This window comes from Osmia bicornis, chromosome 2 (assembly GCF_907164935.1).
Source record: "Osmia bicornis bicornis chromosome 2, iOsmBic2.1, whole genome shotgun sequence".
NCBI classification, from domain to species: domain Eukaryota; kingdom Metazoa; phylum Arthropoda; class Insecta; order Hymenoptera; family Megachilidae; genus Osmia; species Osmia bicornis.
In genome coordinates, this window is record NC_060217.1 from 1,413,598 (window position 1) to 1,436,037 (window position 22,440).

Here is a 22,440-nt window from a genome sequence, read left to right on the forward strand (position 1 = left end):
ATTATTAAATATAATCATAGTAAAATTTCTATAAAAATTACCTTCTATCGGCAATGGGCTTTCGTTATCCATTTCTCGAATTGCTCTGTTACTATTGCCATTGTCTTCGTCGCTTAATAAATTTGTCATTGATTCGGTGATTTTCAAAGTATCTTTCAATGGTCTCATAGTTGTAATAGCTGCATCGCTCTCAATCCCTAAATCTGGTGAACAACTTGTCTTGCTACGTCCACCCATGGTTGGGTAACTTACAGGTAACCAATATTGCGAATTCTATATAAAAATAATAGTTAATAGTAGTTGATTGGAAAGTAGCAAATAATCCAACTTAACACCTTTCACATACGTTGCGTCCTATCAATTGTTACAATAATACACTGTTAACGCAAATGTTGCCTTTTTGTTTTTATTGAATATTTTTATTCTTAACACATTATCTACCGTTCACAAATAAAATCGATAAGCATTATCATTTTATAACTTGGCATTAGACAAAGATTATAAGGTGTAACTCTTAGTTTCAATTTCCTCTTAAGTAAACTACATTTAATTTTTATTGCTTCAACTAACTCATAAACTAATTTGTGATAATCAAAATATCAACAATGAATTTTTTTTTTTCCAACAATCGATGGACTCGAAAAATCTATTAATAGGCTTCCAATAGAAAAAGTGTAAATAAGAATAATATGCGTCTTCTCAGTTAAAAGAAGAATATTGTCTCATAGTGATAAGTATTATTGAAATAATTGACGGAATGCAACACATGCGTCAGTAAAAGCGACGGTGTTAATCGTGAATAAAAATTATCAACTAACGCTATAAGCTGGATATTCTTGCATGAAGTCCTCGCATGTTTGTTTCAGTATAGCCTCTGTAGGTATTGAAGAAACTCCACTGGAACTTGGCGCCGAATCACTTGCTTCGCAAAGTGCAACATGCCTTCGGAGTTCTTTGTTAGCGACCTCTAGCTCCTGTAATCTTATCCTATGAGATTCGTTTGCTTGATTTAGATCCGATATCTGAAAACAGACGCCAAAAATTATATTCCAAATCTATATTAATTTTAATCACTATTTAAACGTGACGATGGAAGCTTTTGAACATTCCTAATCTATAATATAAAATATAGTAGACGTGATTTGAAATTATATTCTATCATAGCAAAAAGGTTGTTTATATTATTTTGTAAAATAAATCTTGAAGACCTTACCTCTTTATTAAATTTGTCGTGTATAGAACGGACGGTCATATCACATCTACTCTCTGTTTTCCTCATTTCTTGCTCCAAACGTAATTTATCATTCGTTAACTTAGTATTTTCTACAAGAATTTGGCTGTGCGATAGAGTGAGGTGGTCCAATTCTTTTGTCAATGCTGATATGCTTGCTTTAGCAGTTTCATTTTCTTCCTCTAGCTTCTTAATTCGTGTTCTCAACTAAAATTGGATAAACAATAAATTGTAATTGAAAAATGTCCATCTACGAATGTAAAACTGATCATTTCAATTTCTTTTAATTCGATAGCTAAATGTTTTTTAAATATTCTTCAGAAACAGTTGCATTAAGCACAATTTTCATACGAAAATTAATAAGAATGAAGTATTTATTTGTATTTCATATAATTGTTAGAAGGTTAAAAAGCTTGGACATTGTAATATTTTAAACAGTAAATCTACTAAATTCTACAATAACTTTTAAAGCATTGTTTACCATTAAATGTTGGTATTAAGATTATAATTAAAAAAATTATTCTGTTAATAAGAATCTAAACAAATAATTGTATCTTAAACATGATATAAACTAAGTCTTAAAATCATAAATTTTTCAACTCAAATATAATCAGGAAAATAATTAATTACCGCATCATTTTCTCTGTTAAGCGTTATCAACATCTCCGCGGTTTTCCTCTCAGAGTTTTCTTTATAGTGCATCAATTCGGCTTTCTGTTTGTTCATTTCCGCTGCCATACTTTCCAGATCAACTAATTTCTTTTCTAATTGTGCTTTGCGAGCACAGTTTTGTTTATTTTCCTTCTTCAACACGTGAACTTCGTGTGTTCTCCTTTCCAAAGACGATTGCAATTTCTCGCAGAACTTCTGCGATTTTTCCAATTTAATGATTAAGGGAGATATTTTTTCATCAAATTCCTAATAACATTAACAAAAAAATATTATAGCAATAACAAAAATTTTTATAACAGGTTAATAACTAATTTTAAGATTTTAATATTTACTGACAACTTTCAATAACTATGATTTTATTAAAATTAATAGCAGTCAAAATTTATTCCTCGTAAAGCAAAATACTTAAAGTAAAAGTATTTACATCTTTCTTTTAAATTCTGAAAATTTTAATTGATAATTATTAGGATCTCGCAATTGCTTATTAGGATAAATCATAATTTTTCCTAATTATGCATATAAGTATAATGGTGGACTAACAACAGGATTTAATCATTTGAATTTCTCAGCCAATTCAATTTTATATAACCAAATAATTAGTAATAAAGAAAACTTTAAATACTCTTAGAATTAACTGATCGTATCTTTAATAATTATTGTTTTAATGTACCTTATTAAAGATAAAATAACAAAGATCTTCGTTAATAATTCATTAGCCTAACAACAAGAGTAAATAAATACTTACACAATCGAAAGAAACGTTGCTGGTCAAATCATTTCTAAGAGCACTGAGCTCATTGTACAACAAAGCATTCGTTTCCTTCAATTCTTGTATATGATGACTCGTCTCAGAATCATTCAAATCATTTTGATAAATATTATGATAAGGCACATACTCCAAGGAGTCCTCAGAATCGCTGAACGTCTTGGTGTACTTAGAAAACCTGGATCGATTCAACGATTTCTGTTGCGTCTCCTGCAGCCCAATCCTAGCCAAAGAAACAGTTCTATCCGGTTCTGAAAACGCTTCTGAATCAGACTGCGTAGAGCCATGGTTTTTAGTAGCACTGAGCAGATTCTCTGACCAACTTTTCTTCACCGAATTGTCGATCGACCTTGCGCTTACTTGCTCCATGTTAAATGGATGATCATTGGTCGAAAGACCCTCCAATGCGTTGACAAAATCATCGGACAGTATCTTCGAGCTCATCAACACATCGAGTACAATCCTCTTATGCTCATTACCAACTGTGTCTGCGTGGTCTACAGTCTTCATCATCTCTTGCATGAACTTCATCAAGTCTTTCAAATGAGTACGTAACAATTCGCAATACTTTTTCGCTCTCTCTGTCTGGTTATCCCCGTATCCGTCGATTTCTGTCGCAATGTCCGGTCTCGAGACTAGTTTCAACCACTTCAAGTAGTCGACTTCCTTCTCTAACTCGTTCTTCTGCATCACCAGCTTCTGTACATAATCCGTCATTGTTTTTACGTCAATGGGCTCGTTCCCGTCGACGTAGTTCAGTTGGATCACTTCATTGGTAAACGTTACCCTGATACCAATGTCGTTCAATTCCTTGACCAGGGTCGATAGCTGCGCGCTGGCGCTCTCTTGCACCATGTCCGACTTGTTTCGGCTCCTTTCGTGGCAGTAGGTGGCAGTCATATGATTATGGAGTTTCGCTATTTCCTTGTTCTTGCTCCACAATTCCGTGTTCACCAGCTTCTGCAAATTCTGAGTTTTCACCTGCAGCTCTTTCGACAGCTGCTCGATCTTCTGATTCTTCTCCTCTATCTCTGTGTCTCGTTGCTGAAGTTGTCGAAGAAGGTCCTCTCGTTCAAGCTCCTCTTCACCTTCAGCTTTCGCTGTTTCTTTTAATTTGTCGAGCTCCTTCTCTTTGTCTTGTAGTTGCTCCCTTATCGTCTGCTTCTCGATTTCTAAAACTTCTATCTTCTGTTCCTTGTCTTGAAGTCGTCCCTGCAGTTCCTGTGGAACAAATTGTATTTATGTTTGATGAGTTTGGGAACTGATATGTAAATCGTCCTGATAAGATGCTTTACGTTTATTTCATTTTAAGCGCTTTGGGTTTATTTTTATTAATTTTGTAAGATAAGAGGATGTGTAAAATAATATTTAACACGTTGACTACTATGTTACCTATATTTAAATCATACTTAAATTTCCATAGTAGTCTATAACTCAAATCGTTCAGAATTTTTTAACTCACCTAATTCGAAATATTTATATTAAATACTTGAAATTATGTTGATGAGATGAGATTTGTTCAAAATTAAAATTAATCGCTTCAGCGTGGAAATCAACGTGTTAATTGTGAATAAAAGGTCTTGTTTGGAAGTAAATGAGAGTCACTTTACAAATTAAACTAACTCGTACAAATGATATGTGGGTGGTAAGAGTGAATATTTTAAAGTACGTTAGGTAACTGACTCTTACTTGTCATAAAATGTAATCAAAGATAATTCTAAATTAAATAAACAATGTTGTAAAACAATTGAAAGAACTAATTGAAAGGCACTGTAAGAGCCATGTAAGGAAGTGATTGTAATTAAAACTGAATTGTAATATAACGTTACGAACGAAAATAGTTAGATTTTATAAATATAAATCAAAAGAGGTAATAAACAAATGGTTATTATTACCTACGTATACGTTTTTACAATCAATAAAACGATTTCTTTAAGAGATCTGAATAGAAAATACAAAATAGTACAATTCTTTATGAAAGTTTGCTGTCAGAAATTTAGATACATAATTTAAAAATTGTTATGATATTTAAATTGATATAAGAAACAACACTCGAAGGTGAAATATTCTTAGTTCTTCATATTGTGTATTAATTCTTTATCGGTTTCAGTTAACTACTATATGACAATTCTTCCGTTTCAATTAATCGTATATTTTGCTTTTTACATTAACAATAACAGGAAGATTCTTTATACAAGGTGATCGGCAACAAGTTGTTTTTTGTTGATTAAAGTTAAAAATTTGAGTGAATGCGCCTATAACCGGCAATCTGCACAGCACCGAGTGAACGTCATGCCAGTAAGGATGTGTACAATCAGAATACCAGAAGCTCAACATGTGCTATTCTGCGATATTTAATGTAATAACTTTATGTATTAATTTTAGTGAATACGATGTTCCTTATAACATTTCGTCCGAGATTAAGAAAAGAATGTTTAATGATACGCAACGATCTGTCAGTACTTACTTTATACCATACTACATATAGCAAAAAGGAACTCAATTTCACGTGGTAAGTTTTTAGTATCCAATGGCTGGTGGCAATGACTGTACAGGCCGGTTTTAGGCGCTTTTCACACGATCTTTTAACTCTAATAACTAAAAAAACAAATTCAAAAATCATCTCGTATAATTTGTTTCACCTGTTGTCGAATACCCTGTATAATCTAAGTGGCTAAAATTGATGTTCCAATCAAAATACAGTTATTAAATATAAAGTACTTGGGTTCTTCACATTGAAGATGAAAAAATTTTAATTTTTACTATTACTACATGGAATGTGAATGTTTACTATCATTTGGCAACTACCTTTCTGTTTTTATATAATATATAACAGAGTAAAATTACTTCAGATCTTACATACTGTCTACGTGTTATACTATTTTCTATGTAAATGTTTCAAAGAATTTTCATTTATTTTATAGTACGTATGATGAAAAATTATGATTATTCCAAAACTGACGTTCCGTTATAAATACTTGTATCTAGGAATAAATGAAAAGACATTTTCCAAATTTTAAAATAATAAAAAGACAAAAAAATCCAAGTTTCTTACAATTGTACACTCACGTTCAAATCAGGCTTTCATAGGAAAAATGTCGATACAAGGTAAATAGCAATTCTTAAATCATAATTTTGACGATATCAATATTAAAAGTGATTTAAAATAAAAATAATATAACTTTTAACTATTAAATATTGTTACATTTAATATACATATAATTATGAATGACAAAGTAAATATTAATTCAAATTTTTCTGCGTAAACATTTACACGCAAGTGGTGGTAGGTATAGATATGGGGGGCCCCTTTCTTATATTGCCATTTTCCCCGGAGATGCCTACGGGAAAAGGTAGAAATCTTGGACATCCCCGTATTTCCTCGGAAAGTCTGATTTGATCATGAACATACTTACACCGTTCATATTTACTAACGAGAACTTATAGGAAATTGTTGAAATGATTAAATGAAAGTTACCTCCGATTCAACTTCAATCTGCTTCTCCAAACGACTCTTCTCAGCCTTGATCGTCTCTATTTGGTCTCGTAGGTCGTTAATTTTCGCTTCCATTTCGTCGAATCGTTGCTGCACATATAAAGTATTGTTCTTGTCAATAAAACTCGGAAACAAAATCGGTTTGAACGATCGGTAGGCTTTATTTGCAAAACAGCTGCGATTACAAAGATAGTATGTTTATGTACAAAAGTTGCGTGCGACAAAATTATTGTTTGCATTTCTAAGCCGTGCTAATTAAACAAATTGAAAGAATTTCGGTGTTCATGGAATTCGTGGTAATCGAAGGTAAAAATAGAGGGACATTTGCATGCTATTAATCATCGTGTAGAATTTTCTGTTTTAGTGATTTAGGATATTTAGAGTTTCGGTTTCCTTGACCAACTGCGAGGCGAGACAAGGGTTACAATATCTGGCCCCTAAAAGCAAACAAATAGATCTAATTTGTAGTTTTACTTGATTAATGCTCTACCGATCTTCTGAACACTTAATCTGCTATTTTATTTCTGGTATTAAACTCGGATAGTTTAACAGTGGAATTTAGAATCTATGATAGTTTTAGAATCTTTAGCGTTGCGAAAGCGAAAAGAAAGCGAAGCACTAGAAAAGAAATATTCATTAACAAGCAGGGAAACAATTAGCGATATTAATTGTATATTAGTATAATTTATGTGCATTGTGTAGTGTGCTGCAGGTGATTGTTGGCTACCAGTATTTTAAGTTAGTTCATCATAAATCACTATCTTGTTTTTAAATAAAATAATATTCCTTTTTATAAAAGAAGGTTAAAAGCGTACACGACTAAATTTGATTTCTATCTGTTTTAAAGTAAATAAAAAACTTACTTTTTATATTTATGGGAGCCAAAATTAATAAATATAACTTTTAATGCGTACATTTGTCTGGGATAACAATATTAAATGGTAAATTACAATGGTTAGAAGATAGAAATTTTGAAATTACATTGAAGATCATTTATTAATTGTAATACAATAAATTTTTGTATAAAAATTCAAATATCTAATCTCCTGCCCAAAACTGACATGTAATTTAATTATGATATACATAGTTTCCCAAATGATTGAATCATACTCTTTTCATTATCATTAAAGATATCGTAGATTTGCCAAATGACACAACTGAGGAAAGTAAATTTTTTCAGAGAAATTATTATTTACTCACTTTCAAAAATACCATAGTATTATTTGTTTAACTTCCTTTTATTTATCAAAATTAAACACGTAATCTTAAATACACTGAATCAAGATGTTCTAAATGAAAATTCCAATTGGCTCTTTTTTAACACGACACTCAATACGTTTACCTACCTCCATCCTCATCGAGGCACACAAACAGGAGAACATTTTTAATCGCTTGTTCGATTTCAATTGTATCGAATTGTAATCCTTGAAAAGATACTCGGCGCGAATGCTAGGATACTTAGCACTGGTGAATATCCAAAAAAAATTCAAGATAGCGTCGTTTTTTTCGAGTCGATCTTCAAATTCAGTGATGATCCGTCTTTCAAAACATGGAAAATCGTGAAAAGTCGTTGCTTTTCAATCTCCTGACAATTCGACCGATTTTTCTCCTAGAAATTTCGTTTCTTTTTTCTCGAAGGTTGTTTTTCCCTTCGTCGTTGAGATAAATAAAAAATAATAATAATCACACGTTATTTTTCCTCGCGATTCGTACTTTAATTGTCGTTTTAATTAAAAAGTAAAAAATAAGGATACGTGGTCGGTTCCTCGAGTCTCCTGATCGAGATTCGTCGATCGTGTTTTTTAGTATTTTCTCGTTTTTTTTTTTCGTTATTGTCGTTCGTCGTGGAGGAAAGCCACGGTGGTTGGAACAGTGTCGAGACGAATTTTCGTGCGAAGACTGTCGTGAGCGGATCGCGCAGACTTCGCGAGCGGACTGTCTCTATTATTAGACGAAAGGCACGTCTTCGTTTTCGTATCACGAGGATAGCATGTCGCCGGGACTTGGTCTTCCACGAATATTACTCGATAGCTGATCGTCTTAAAAAGCATCGTGCCGATTTCATTCAGTCGTATTTCTCCTAGCATCGATGATTCGTGCTCGTTTCGGATGGAATTTCTGTGTGGGTTGTCAATGGTCGTTAAACTGGAGAGTCTTAAATTAATCTGACTTTTAACATCTTGACCATCACGTTAAATATCATTAACCTTTCGAGTACTACGCCGGATATGTACGTTCATTGTCCGAAAAAATTGTCATTATGGCAAATTGGCCTAAAGATACATTTATTTGCTCAGAATGATACGGTTGCAACGACCTAATACACAAAGCGAGACACCCAAAGGTGATGATTTCAATTTTTTTGTAAATTTATTCCAACATGAAAGAAATATTTCGAAGTAAAATTATATCGGATCAAGAGATTAGGATTAACTTAATTCTTTTTACAACCCTTTTGCTGTCGTTGCTTCTAAACACAATTGTACGTTTGTATAATCAGGGTCGGCTTTAGGGTGTCTATAACTTTTCCAGCTTGAATTCTTTTTCCTTTTTTATAAAACGTTTTTAAAAATTAAAATTAAGACACCCTAGGGTGTTTGCCGCCCTGGGCGATAGCCTAAGTTTACCATCCCTCAAACCCGTTACATACTGTTTATATTAAATTATTTAATTCAATATCCGAATATTAATAAAGTAATTTTATTTATTAAATTCTATTCGTAATAAGATATTTCTGATGTAAATATTACTATTCTTTCAATTATATGTCTGTTATTTTGAGATGTAAATGTTGTGTGAGACGATTATAGTAACCCACAGTAGCGTAAGAGTCAAACAGAACAGTATATTTTTCTTTTCAGGTAAACCGATCGTATACGATTACACAGACATTTGTTAAATTTAAAAGGGAAATATTTCGTATAATAACTTGAAATATTTCATGAGTGTTGATACTCTTTTCATAGAGAAAAGAGGTTTAACAAAATGAAAAATATACATTTTCACTCAGATAAACAGTTATAATCTGATAAAATTAGTTTCTATCTTTTACTCTATTATAAAATTATAGCTTCGCCCAGTTCTGTAAGACACTCTGCATACAAAACAATACTATTGTTTCCTCAAAAAGATGTTATTTATCCCCGTATTAGCACAAAATAATAAGAAACTCATTTTGTATCATTTTAAAACTGTTTCTAATTAAGAAATAATTTAAAACATCTTGTATGTGAATCGTAATTTTAGAAAAAGAGTCATTATAGTAGTATCATTGTGCTTTCTATTGTAATATTTTAATTGAATGTAACAAAGGTAGAACTAAAGTATTAAAAGAACGATGTTATGTTTTATATTGTGCAACCTGTAAAAATTTTGAGTTTTTGTTGCTTTAAATGTTTTTAGTTTTACATGTTTCGAATTAAAAAATAACTTTTAAAAGTAATTCTTAAAATTTTTCTTAATAAAATATTTGGAATAAAAGTTTACGATAATCAAATGAAAAATCAACAGAGGTTAGGTTAATCTTTTGAAAACATATTTTGATAACCCTTGAGGAACTGGAACCTTGGGCTACAGCTTAATTAAACTATATATAGATTCGTCCATGGGTAAATTTTGGAACAGAATTGAAGAAACGCCGGAGCTTCACAGCTTAAAAGAATAAATTTCTCAAAAGTTTTACACAATAGCAGGTGATTACAAATTAGTTTAAAAAATAGTATCTCTGAACAACAAAAAATGAGATATTTTTTATACGTTATAAAATTGTTGTAAAATTGTCCATAAGGTTTTAAAATTTAATATTTTCCTTCCATAATATCCTTAGTATAATCCAATCCACGAGATAAATTAACGAATAACTTTAATTTTTTAGTCTCCCGAAAGCTTCGTCAATTTATATTTGATTTACATTTGCAAAATTTGACATAGCTCTGTCAATTTTGATGATATATATGTCAATAAAATTTAAAAGATATATGGAAAATCTAATTATAAATCTATCAAACCATCTATTTGAAATAAAAAACATGTTAAGTTGAGTAGCTTGGAGTTTGAGGAAACAGTATGCAGTATATGATTTCATGAAAGAATTAGTTAAGAAAACAGTATAAAAAAATTGTACAAAAATTTATTAAAACTTGTCAGTGAAATAAAAAATTTACATATAAATGTATAAAATACAACTATTCAAATCAACAGCGGTACGCATACACAAGTTAAAGGTATAATACTCTTGTTCGTAGTTTTTATCCATGCCATGCGTTAATACTACGAATGCGTGCAAAAAAGTATATTTTTTCTTTAAAAAAAAATGATAATAATCAATAAAAATATTTGAAACTTCTTGATAAAAATCGACAAAAAATAAATAACAAACAAACGAATAAAAAAAGAAACCCTTATATATGTAGGAAATTGTAGCTCAAAAAGTGATTGAAAAATTACTAAAGTCTGAGCTCGAATCCTTTAATGCGTACATGTTGAATAGTGCACAGCTACTTGTTGTCTCAATTTTTCAAATTAATAAATGGTAGCCCAAAAGCAGTAAGTGTCATGCAGTGAGAGTGATGATTGGCGAAAAGTAGAAAAAGAGAAGTAGAAGATGTTAGGTGATATTCAGTATCTCTGAAAGAAAGAGAAACGTTTGATAATAGTTAAGCCATGCATTACATATTCAAAGATCTGTCTCTACGCTTGCAAATTCTCATACAGTATAACTAATTATGTATTTGTTAAGAATTACAGTCGTTTATAAAAGTATTCGAGCGATTGCATTCCGAATTGTTAATAAATAAAATATACACATTAGCTTGAAATTTTCAAGATAATATTGCAACTGAAGTAATGGTCGCATTAGAAAAGAAAGTTGATAATTGATGAAATATTGAACGTGGACATTTAAATACAAAATATGATAAGTATAGAAAGTTCATCTTTTACTAAAAATACTTTTATTAGAAAAATTGAAAAATAAAATGCTTTTTTGTTCATATTTAAAGATAAGTCTAATTTTTTGTTCTAAATGTATAAATTAATTCGATGCCTTTAATATTACACCTTTGTTATTACTATTTTAAATTTGAATATTTATCCACGCTTCTGTATATTTAAAAAATGGCACGAGAATATAATAACGATACAAATTATTTCGATAATTAGAGCTACCATAATTATTTAAAAATCTTCAATTTAAAAAAAAGAAACGAGAACACTTGATATGTGTGAAGGGTGACACAAATTTATGGAACTACAGACCACTTAACCCTTTGACTGTGGAGGCCACCGCGATTCGCCTGAATTAAGATTTTAGTAATATGTCTACGATATTGATATCATTACTATTGTATTATAATAATATTAACTGAATTGTATGCATATTGCGAAGATTACAGTTTGAATTTGTTGATACATTCTTATCAATCATGAAAATAATTTAGGGATAATAATGTAAAGCTTCAAAAAAGAAACTTTTATCACTGTATGATCTTTTAAAAACGTAGAGACAACCGTGCAAAGTAGATAAATCATCATGTCCACCTGATTGCTGGGATCTCGCTCCGGATCATCCGTCATGTCGGTGCTGAAGTCTCTTCGAATAAACTGATTATGACTATCCCTCGATGACTGGATATTCTCGCACTCTCGTAACCTGTTCAATTCGATTTCCAACTCCATGATCTTCTGTTCCTTCCTCAGCTTCACGTTCTCCAGTTGTTGTTGTCTCTCCATGAATCCTTGGATTGTCTTGATGGCTTTCTCGTGTTCTCCTTCCAACTTCTTCAGCCTGTAGTCCGTCGTTTCAACGTGCTTTTGCATGTTACACAACTTCAATACCAGTTGCTTTCTTGATTCTTCTTGACGTTTCAAGTCAGCATCTTTTTCTTCTATTTCCTACAGTTAATATGTTTTATTTGTATAAATGGACAGGTATAAATTAACTTTAGGAATCCCAAGAAGAGGTCAAAGAATGTTTATAAAATTTTTAATTCCTAAGTATTTTTTTTTTTTTTTCAATTATAACTTTAGTAGATTAATCTAGTTTTGTGTCTAAAAATAAAATTCATTATTATAAATTAATTGGGATTTGTATTGACAGATAGAATGAAGAGAAATTTAATATGACCAATAACAATTTTAAGAACTAAAGCATATAAGAAAAAGACATTTAATCCTTCTTTGAATTTTCAACTTTGGTTCCATAGAGGATTTTCTGTGTCCATATAGGTCCAATCTAATTTACTTTGTAAAATTTAAAAGCTTAATGAAAGAATAGCGAGTAACATGTATAAATTTTCAAATAATTATATCAACACACATTAGAGTCTTCTTAGTTAAAAATTTTTACAGATTTTGTAAGCCCCATAGTTCATAGAAAAATTATAGAAAAGTATTTATACTTGATTTATTAAAATCATTCTTTCTTATTTTTGAAAGGTCGAGTTTAAACTTTACAAAACCTTGTGATTCCTAGAGTTAATATTATTTATTATATATCTTTACAGAAGTAAAAAAGATTAACTGCAAGCGTATTTCAAGACTGAAGTAATTCGAGGAAGTAAAAAGGGGAAGGATAGAAATTTCCACGAACCTTGATCAAATCTCTCACGTCTTTGACCTCTCCGCTAAGAGTTTGCAATGGCGACTTCATTCTCGTTGACCTTTCTCGGTTTGGTTCCCAATCGAGACAAGTGTTTGCCTTCTTCGTCATCCCTTGGACACACGTTAACTTCTGTCCCATTCTCGATTGTAAAGGATCTTCAATTGGATTCATAGCCGATGGACTGCTAGGTGGAGATCGCTTGGCGTAACCGTTTTCAAACTGTAATGAAAATTAATTAAAGATTTTGAAAATTATTTATCCGATATAACTCAAAATAACATATTACGTAAAAACTATTTAAAGAAAGTATTATATTTTATTCAGTCTTTTGGAAACTAATACAATTACAGGGCAGTAATAAAAAAAGATCGATTTTAGACTTTTTGAATGCATACTTATTTACCTATAATTTAATAGGAAAATTATAAAAACCATATATAAACTTTAGAATTCTTCCATTAATAAAATTCATCTAATAAGGGTTTCAAATTGTTGCATAATAAATGATGGATTTTGAAACATAGAATGTCTGACATGATTTAACATAAAAGTATTACAAATTACCATTTGTAGTACATATATCAATTTGAAACTTAAGCTTTGGTGGAAATTACTACATAAACCCTTCATTAGCATTCTCAATGTATCTGCATAATAATTATGCATTTGAAAAAAATTGATCAATAACAGCATTTTCTAAAATTAACCAAATTATACCACTGTTCTTCATTACATTGTAAACTCTAATTATGCTAAAGCATTATTTTATTTTTATTGCACAATGAATATTGTAATCACATACTATTGAAATATATTATTGAAATTTAGTAACTTCAGAACCATGGCTTCGCGTTTACACCAGTAGCAACAGATAAACTATTATCTATAATCTGTAGTATAATTTTCATTTGATAATTGAAACAAAATACATGCAAATAAAATAAGAAATCAAAGAATCACCTGAGTGAGTAGGGCACGATGTTTGTTGTTCAGATCCGTGAGGGCATCGTCCCTGGTTTTTATAGAAGCCCTTAACTGATCGACTTGTTTCTTTCTTTTCTCTGAAACTGCATTCAGCTCCTCGTACGCTCGATACTTCTCATCCAGCTGAGCGTTTTTCTCCTTAATGATTCTTTCTTTTTCAATCAGCTCGTTTCGACTCTGTTGAACGACGGTATCTCTTTTCAACACTTGCTCCTCCAGCTCTTTTACCTTCTCTCGTAACTCTTCTATGTCTTGCACCCTTTCTGCAGCCAAATTCTCTCTCAAACGCGTCTCAGCTTCTAAACGTTCCCTGAATTCGTCCCTTTCGCTCTCCAGCTCTTGTGCCCAAACACGTTCCTCTTCTAAACTGTTCGTTACCTGTTTCACCTATATTAATCCATGCATAATTGTATCATAATTGACCTTGGTTCGTTTTGGATAGATTTTTGCTTGAATATAATTTTCTATAACTTTCCTTATAACTATAAGCATACCACATTAACTAGTACAAAAATAATATTTAACGGGCAATTTTTATGAATTTTCATTAAAATTTGGAGAATGTCAAAAATACAGATTTCATTAAAATTTGTCAACGATTAGTACAGTATCAAAACTAATATCCCCAAAAATCACAGAATTAATGTTTAAAAAATTTTTAAATGTTGAACACTTTCCACCACAAACAAAAATAATTTTTATCAGAATCAATAAAGAAGAAGTAACTGTTTATTTCTCTGAATACTAAATACTCAAACATAAAACGTGTTGCAAATGTTTTATGAGTGAAGAATATCGGTGCAAGCTCTTGCACGAGCAGAAGCGTACTGATTAATTTTTTTCCCTCTTTTTGAGGAATGATAGCCGGCTTATCAGGAAACGCATTCCTTTCGCGGCAGCTGAAGGAAGTGGATACTGATAAGGTAAAAACGATGTAGATACATAGGAAGAAAAATATGTAGAACAGTATTTACTTGTCGATTGTAGCGTTCATGAACAGTGTATCATTCTTTAGGATGAGTTCCGTGGAAATGAGTCAGAAATGAATAAGTCACCTTCTCTACTTTCCTTAGAATTCATTTGTAAACTATTATATTTTTTGCCCTTTATAGTACGTATGACAATTCATTTTATTGAAATTTTATAAAATGAACCTTTGTATTTTATACAATTAGCTAAATATATCATAACAAATAGCTTCAGTAATTTACTCAGACCCTTATTAAAATTATTAATAATAATAAAACCTTTCTTCCCTCTATATGTCTTAGATTAATAGAATTATTTCTTCTAATTTTAGCATTTTAGTAAAAAGATTTTTTATACTTTCTTAATCAATATATATACTATACACACACGCGCGCATATTCATATGCGAGTTTAATATCAATGGATTAAATATGGTTCTCATTATTTAAAACGTTTGAACAATTAAACATTTTATTTTATTTTAATCCACTAATATTAAACGTATTTGTATATTCATAAATATATACGGCAATAAGGCTATATAATTTAAATTATTTGCATGATATAATTAAGGATTATCAACAGGGGTGTCCCGCGACTTTTGAGCAGGAGTGCTCATTAAAAGATATACATATGTTTCTTCTTGTATGAAATTATTCAAAAAAATACTTGAAACTCCAATAACCCACGTACCGCTGAATGTGTTAATAAATTACATATTCTGAATGACATTTTACCTCGGCCTCTAGAGATGCAACAAGTTCCTCCATTTGATGCAATTTCTCCTCGTTCTCCAGTGCCTTCTCTGGCGTAATGCCGAATGCTTCCTTATAGTAGATTGATGCATCTGCAACCTTTTCCTGGTATTCCGCTAATTCTGTCGTAACAGAGAGCAGCACAACATTTTCATCGCACCGAGGATAAATTAGTCTTAAGGGAAGCAAAGAGTGTAAATCGAAAGAGGAATTCAAACGAGCAACGGCATAGTTACGACCAAGAATGAAAATCGATGAATTAAAACCTTAGAATACATTACATTTTCAGAATCTATTTTAGAGTTTATTATAAATTAAATGGAATATTTATAATTATATAATTAAAACAAAAATCATGGAAACTGAAATAATTCCTCCATTTTCATTTGAAATCTCACAACTAACCTTTCTCAAGCTGCCTGATCTTTTCTCGTTCATTTTCAAGGGACTGTTGATATTGAGCTTGATTCCTCGAGGAAGCTTCTTTTTGTTCTTCGATTAATTCGAACGCTTTGGCTGCTTGACTAAGAAGTTCCTGCTTCTCAAGTAGCTCCTTCCTCAATGATTCAATTTCAACCTAATAGTAAAAGTAAATCTCGTGAACGAAGACGTACAATAATTTAATTAGAATAACTAAAATCCATCTATCGTTGTCTATTAGATTTTTCATTCCCAGATACTGAATTATTTAGTACCCTAGTTTTTAAATTATTCTTTCTAATATGGTTTTGTACAATTAATGAAAAATTTGTAATTAATTGTTCGTAAAATTACATATAAAATTAGTGTATTTTGGTCAACAAATAAATTGAATTTATTTAGTTATAAACTGAAATAAATTTGACTAGCTTATGACAAATTTAAACAGTTTAAACTGGAAAACATTGTATAATTTTAAAAAATATAATTTTTTCCAATGCATTTATTTATATTTTACCAAAACTTAAATAATAAACCAAAGAAAACGTGTTGTAAAGTCGATCAAACATAGCGCACTGATAACATCTGAAACTTAAAAAGGTCAGTACAAACTTAATGAAAACAAAAGAAAATACATATATGTGAAAAAACAAATTAATGCCAATTCAAATGACATAAATGCATAACTATATAAGAAATTATGATTAATAATTAATTGAAGATCTATGAAACGTGCAGAAACCTTCAACTCAATATTCTTCTTGATCGCATTTTCGTCCGCCGACGTAATACCCATTCGTTCTTCGAGAAAGTAAATTCGTAATTTAAGGTTGAAGTTCTCCTTTTTAAGAGCTTCTAATTGGTCTTCGTATTCTTTCATTGTTCTACCGATTCCTCCCCCGTCTCTAGTTCCGATTACCCCCGTTGGGGAGGTCTTACCAGGCGATTTCACATTTGTACCTGAAATAGAAAAATAAATGCTTTTAGTTTTTCTTATGTAAATGAGTAACACAATTGCAATACTATCAAACGTTTCGTTTTCTAAAAAATTTTAATTCTATTGATCTATTAACCACCTTTCTGATACTAGGAATCATTATACTTTGTCACAATTATATTCATTGCATTATTTTAATTATTCTCTGATATGAAATATTATATATAAAAATGGACGATTGGCGATTAATAAAGTCTTATTATTTTTACTACTAATTCTTTACTACTAAAACTTTTACTAATCACTACATAATTAAAAGGATGAATAGTGTTTACTTAAAATTTGTATTCGAATATATCATAACTTATTACTATTATGATAATAATAGAAAAAGTACCACTGCATAATAATATAATAGTAGGAAATATATTATTATGCATAAAAATAGAAAAAGATATGAAGGAAATATAGAAAAATGAACACTTGACGATAATAATTAGTCTTACTTTTCATAATTAGCAAGACAAATAATACCATAATAATAATAATAATAAAAATACGAATACATAATAATAGAAATACATAATAATGTAATAAGTACCTTAACCTAATAATAAAAAAAAAAATAATAAGAAACAAGAAAATTGATTATTCGAGATTATTAGAACCTTACTTTCCATAATTAGCAGAAGAGATGGTGTTACCCTAATACCATTGGGTATTTCATCGACGTCAGAGCTTCTCCTAAGTCATTTCTAACGAAAGAATTTTAACGAGTTACCAACTTCTTCACACGCGAAATTTTCACCGTTTACGTGTTATAACGATCTTTCAATAAGTCACCAGTTTGATCACGGCTACGATATACTCGTTTACATTGATCCGATGACGGTAACTTTACCTTTAACATTTACGTGCTGAACATGAGAACCCAAATTTTGTACGATCACGTTTACGACTATGACAGTTTCAAGCTTCCTAACCCGTAACCCCCTTTCTGATTTTCCATCAAATCTATCCGAGTTGCCGAGAAATCGTGAACAAAAGACAATCTATCAACGACGTCATAAACATTTACGTAACTAGTTATAAGCTAAAGGGACCCTCGAGTGATCAATATTTATTGACAAATTACATTCACCTCTTACATTCAATACATTTTGAAATTTGAAAATACATTCAATTTTTAATTATCATTATTAGTGCAATTCAGTAGGGGTCAGGATGAGCCTGATCTTTCCAAAAATGTGGGCTGATCCCCTCACCATTTCAAAGTTCTAGGATTCTGAAATTTCCAAATTCTACAATTTTTAGGCTCTGAGATTCTAGAGTTTTAAGATCCTGTTGTAAAATCTTATGAAATGCAAGATATTAAACATCTGACACTGTCAATAAAGCCAAAAAACTTTCAATGGTTCACATTTGAAAATGTCTATTCAAAAGAAAACTTGTATGTAAATAGATACAGTTACTATTTTAACCTTATCAATGAAAACAAAAAGAAAAGAGTATGGACTAGGGAGTAACTTTTAAGAAGAAACATTTTTTGTTCGAAACTTGAAAACATTTTTTTAATTATTTTTGTAAATAAGAAGTTTTTTTTACAATGTATTGAATTTAGTAAGGTAGCTATCATGAAACAAGACACAGTTATGCGAAAAGCTATTTCAGTTGAGGAACAGTTGTCATTAAGTCTCCAATTGTCTTAACATATGTATGTATGTTTCTTGGTCGTGTAAATCTGGAACGTGTATGAGAAATATGTACCATATTAACGGTGGTATTTCTGCCATGTAAAAGGAAACCTATGAACAAAGAGTACCGCGTAAAGAAAGGAACCAGTGTATTTTCAATAGCTCTCAGATGGTTAATATTGTCAATACTAAAAATATTTTGATTTGCATCACTTTACCTTCTCAATATTTGTTCGACGTGTATACACGTCGTATAAAATAAAAAATTACCATTTGTTATAAAAACTCCAAAAAAATAATAAAAACGTCATTGGGTGGTATGTGTTCTTTATATTACCATTAAGGGGCTATACCAGTGTGACCGCTCTAAAATTAGATGATTTTCGGGAATTTGTTTTAAAAGAAATAGTACATCCCATGTTTTTAAACTTTAGGGATGTATTTAGTTACAAATCACATATTTATAGTAATTTTTTGGTACAAAAATAATAAAAAACAAGCGACTTATGCGCTATCTCCCAGGGCTCCAAAAAAAAAAAGTTGCTCCACTGCTGCAGTGATTGCCGCCGCCTGAGTGCTTAAAATGAAAAATAACAAAAACGCTGTTAAACTAGAAGGTATTCTCCGTACCACGAACTAGGATTTTTGAAAAATATCAAAATCTGACAAAATGGCGAAGTTTTGAAGAAAAGTTTGGAATTTAGCCTAAAAAAATAGCAGTTTTTTTAATGCCAAATTGACATTTTTCATCCAATCAAAAAAATCCTAGTTCATGGTATGACAAAACATGTACTGAACACGTTGAAAAAGTTTCGAGTCGATGCAATAATTTGTATTCGAATTAGAGCTGCAGCAAATTTGAGAAATACCGTTTTGAGAAAAACGTGATCCGCAGTTACTCTTTAGAACGCTGCCATTCATAAACTATTTGAGATTCGACCTTAAAATTTTAATATGATATTCTAGAGAGTATAGACTTTCAAAAAATGCAAAAAAAAATCGATTTTTCAAAAGTGTTACACTGGTATAGCCCCTTAAAACTACTATGTATTTTATAAGAAAAAGTTTGACTATTCCCTTTGGTATATTGAATATTCCCCGTGCAATGTATTACTCTTTACAAACTGACAATGAGTCCGAATTATTTTGTACACTTTACTGAATATTTTAACTTCTTAAAATTATTTTCTTTCTGTAACTTTTCTTACGTATAAATTTTATTATTTTTTGACAATTCTTAAATTTTTAATAACAATAACCGTTTCAACAATGAACTGTTAATTTTTTATTGAATAAAAATGTAATCCTTTCTTGTTTAGCTTTACTTTTTTTGTAAAATTTATAATAGGAACATTTGCCTTGCATTCGACGTGTATACTCTTCATTACTTGATTTTAATAATCCATCCCGTGAGCAATTTTTAAAACTAAATTCCGTCGTTAACTGGTTTATTATTGGCAATTTGTCAATCTATTCCCTAATTGAAATGCTGACAATATGTAGATATGAGGGACAGACTGGCCATTGGGAATTCAAGAAAATCGTTGGTAGGCAATTAGGGATTTGGGGCCTAATTAATTAAAATTAGAGCTCGTGATGCCACTAATCTCCCAGTAAAAATTTAAATCCCAGTTCGCCTCTGGTAGATATTGGTTAGCTGAAGGCCCTCTTAAAATGTGGACTGCTCTTCCCCCTTCTATCAAAATTATTAGAAAAAGTAAAAAAGAAAGCATTTATCAACTCATAAAATATAAATAAAGATAAATATTTGGATCAAACTGCAATATAATATTCTTATTACGTGAAATTATAAATAAAAACTGTTAGAATTAACAGTTTTCATTGCAATATGCTTTAAAAGAAACATCATCAGTATTTTTCAGTGGGGTGTTTCTAAAATTACAATTTTTGTATTGTTAAAAATAAAAGAGCATTGAAATACATAGTTCTCGTTATTCAGTTATTATTTTGGTTGCTACGCGATTTCTTATAATCATTGTTCCTTATTTATTTCATGCGAGTGGCTTTTAAAAGATTCTCGTGATTTTTGAATTCTTGCCAATGCAATGGAGTGCAGAGTTTGTAACAAACAAGTTCCACTCCCGTGAAAAATCGATCGTAACGCAAACGCGACTTTGAGAACACGAAAACTAAAGATAAGCATGTCTCGATTAGGTCTCTTTCAAGGATACGATCCTCCTCGTGACTAACGAAGACAGTTAACGCAAAATCAGCAGGAGGTGGCTTTTTTCCTCCAGGTGGACTTTTTGCAATAATTGAACGTTGAATCGATCCTATTCTCGAATTCATTTGAGCTACGTGAGTGATGCCAATTTCGTGATGCTAAACGAGCGCCGCCGTCTTGCTCCCTTTAAATCTTTTCTGGCGCGTCACCAAGCGCCGTTAAACCTTTCAGTCGATCCTTACCACCGTCGCTTTCGATGCTCGTTTGATGCACATTTTTACAGTTCTTCCTTCCATTCCCTTTGTCAGTTCTCTTCGTTCATTAACCATGCTCTTCGCCGTGTCGTTCTCTTTCTTCTGGCATGCGAATTGTAGACAAAAGATGACACGTTTTTGTCCCTCGGTTCCTCTACCCACCGGAGATTCCATCTGACGTTTTAGCCGTATTTATTTAAGGATCGTGAATTCTTTTGTATTTTAGGATCAAGTGAAGTGGTAAATCACCGATTAAATTCTTTTTTATCGAATTTTCCATATACATTCTGATATCGTTATGATACCGGGGAAGAATCACTATTTCAAGGAGAGTTTCCAAAATAATCCTTTCGTTATTAATGTAGGGGTATAGATTTTTATAACACTTCACTGTCAGGTAAAAATAGACAGTTGCAGGATTTTGATTTTTTCAGTATGTATTTTGCCTAACTTTTAGTTTTGGACTTTTCGCTCTGTTATCACCTCCAACCCAATGCTTTCAATGGGTAATGGAATTTTGTCATTATAAATTGTTATAGTTTTGATGATAGTGGTCTTCTCGAGTATAGTCTGCATAATTAATTATTATATCTCAGTGCTTTGATGTGTGCGGGTACCGCATTTTGATGTAAAGACAATTCAATATATTCAAAATAGACAAGAATGTTAATATCGAGAACCGCTCAATTTGATAGATGTGTAAGAGAGGGGAGAAAAGGCGTTTTGTCTCGAGATCGTCTGTCAGACTCGTCAGACTGCCCCACACACCTATATCATACCGCAATTCGAAACTTTGAACTGCATGCCGGGCGACTGCTTGCGAGAACACTGTCACCGATCATCTCGCCGCCACCTAGCGGTCTCCAGCCCGAACTAAAGACGTCCAGGCTGACGAAACCCTCCTCTCCCCCTACACTTAAACGCCTACAGGTGTATTTATTTAATAGAGCATAATGCTACACGATGCATAGTTCTCGAGATATCAATATTATTATATGTACAACAATACTTTCACCACAATAGCATCAACGTTTTCTTCCAGAAGAAAAAGCTAATCTTAGGCATTCGGTTTATAGAAATTCAGAATATAATACCAGGGGATATAGTTTAAAAAAAACTAAGCTTTATCTCCATCGACATACCAAAAGTAGATGAAAGTATTGCTGTTATTACATTTAGAAACCAATATTTCGAAAACTATAAATCGTTGCGCATTAGCTGTTTGCAGTATTCTTTTTGTTGATAAAAATATCTATCAGATACACCTATCAAATTGAGGGGTCCCGAGAATAACATTCTCTGCCAATGATCGTATTTCAAACAAAATGCTACATTGAATCTCGGTTATCGGGGCAACTCGCTCGAACTCATCTGACCTTTCCCGAATTGGTCCGATTATGTCCGACTAACCGAGTGTTCATATGACTCGGGTACCCGTCCAAACCCGTTCAACTTTATCCGATTCGACTGCTCGAG

At 31.4% G+C, this 22,440-nt stretch overlaps 1 protein-coding gene across 3 annotated transcripts in view; it reads right to left on the reverse strand.

The window, feature by feature from the left end:
• The window catches only part of LOC114876221 (centrosomin), a 57,677-nt gene that overhangs the window by 767 nt on the left and 34,470 nt on the right, over positions 1–22,440 (reverse strand). For all 3 annotated transcript variants that reach the window (XM_029187459.2, XM_029187458.2, XM_029187460.2), the window contains 12 exons: positions 16,637–16,854; positions 15,880–16,051; positions 15,457–15,596; positions 13,727–14,137; positions 12,755–12,985; positions 11,704–12,057; positions 6,148–6,255; positions 2,649–3,890; positions 1,862–2,149; positions 1,214–1,438; positions 819–1,022; positions 42–273 (listed from right to left, as the gene is read on the reverse strand). In XM_029187459.2, coding sequence (XP_029043292.2) covers positions 42–273; positions 819–1,022; positions 1,214–1,438; positions 1,862–2,149; positions 2,649–3,890; positions 6,148–6,255; positions 11,704–12,057; positions 12,755–12,985; positions 13,727–14,137; positions 15,457–15,596; positions 15,880–16,051; positions 16,637–16,854 — 3,825 coding nt within the window. The remainder of the gene's footprint in view (positions 1–41; positions 274–818; positions 1,023–1,213; positions 1,439–1,861; positions 2,150–2,648; positions 3,891–6,147; positions 6,256–11,703; positions 12,058–12,754; positions 12,986–13,726; positions 14,138–15,456; positions 15,597–15,879; positions 16,052–16,636; positions 16,855–22,440) is intronic.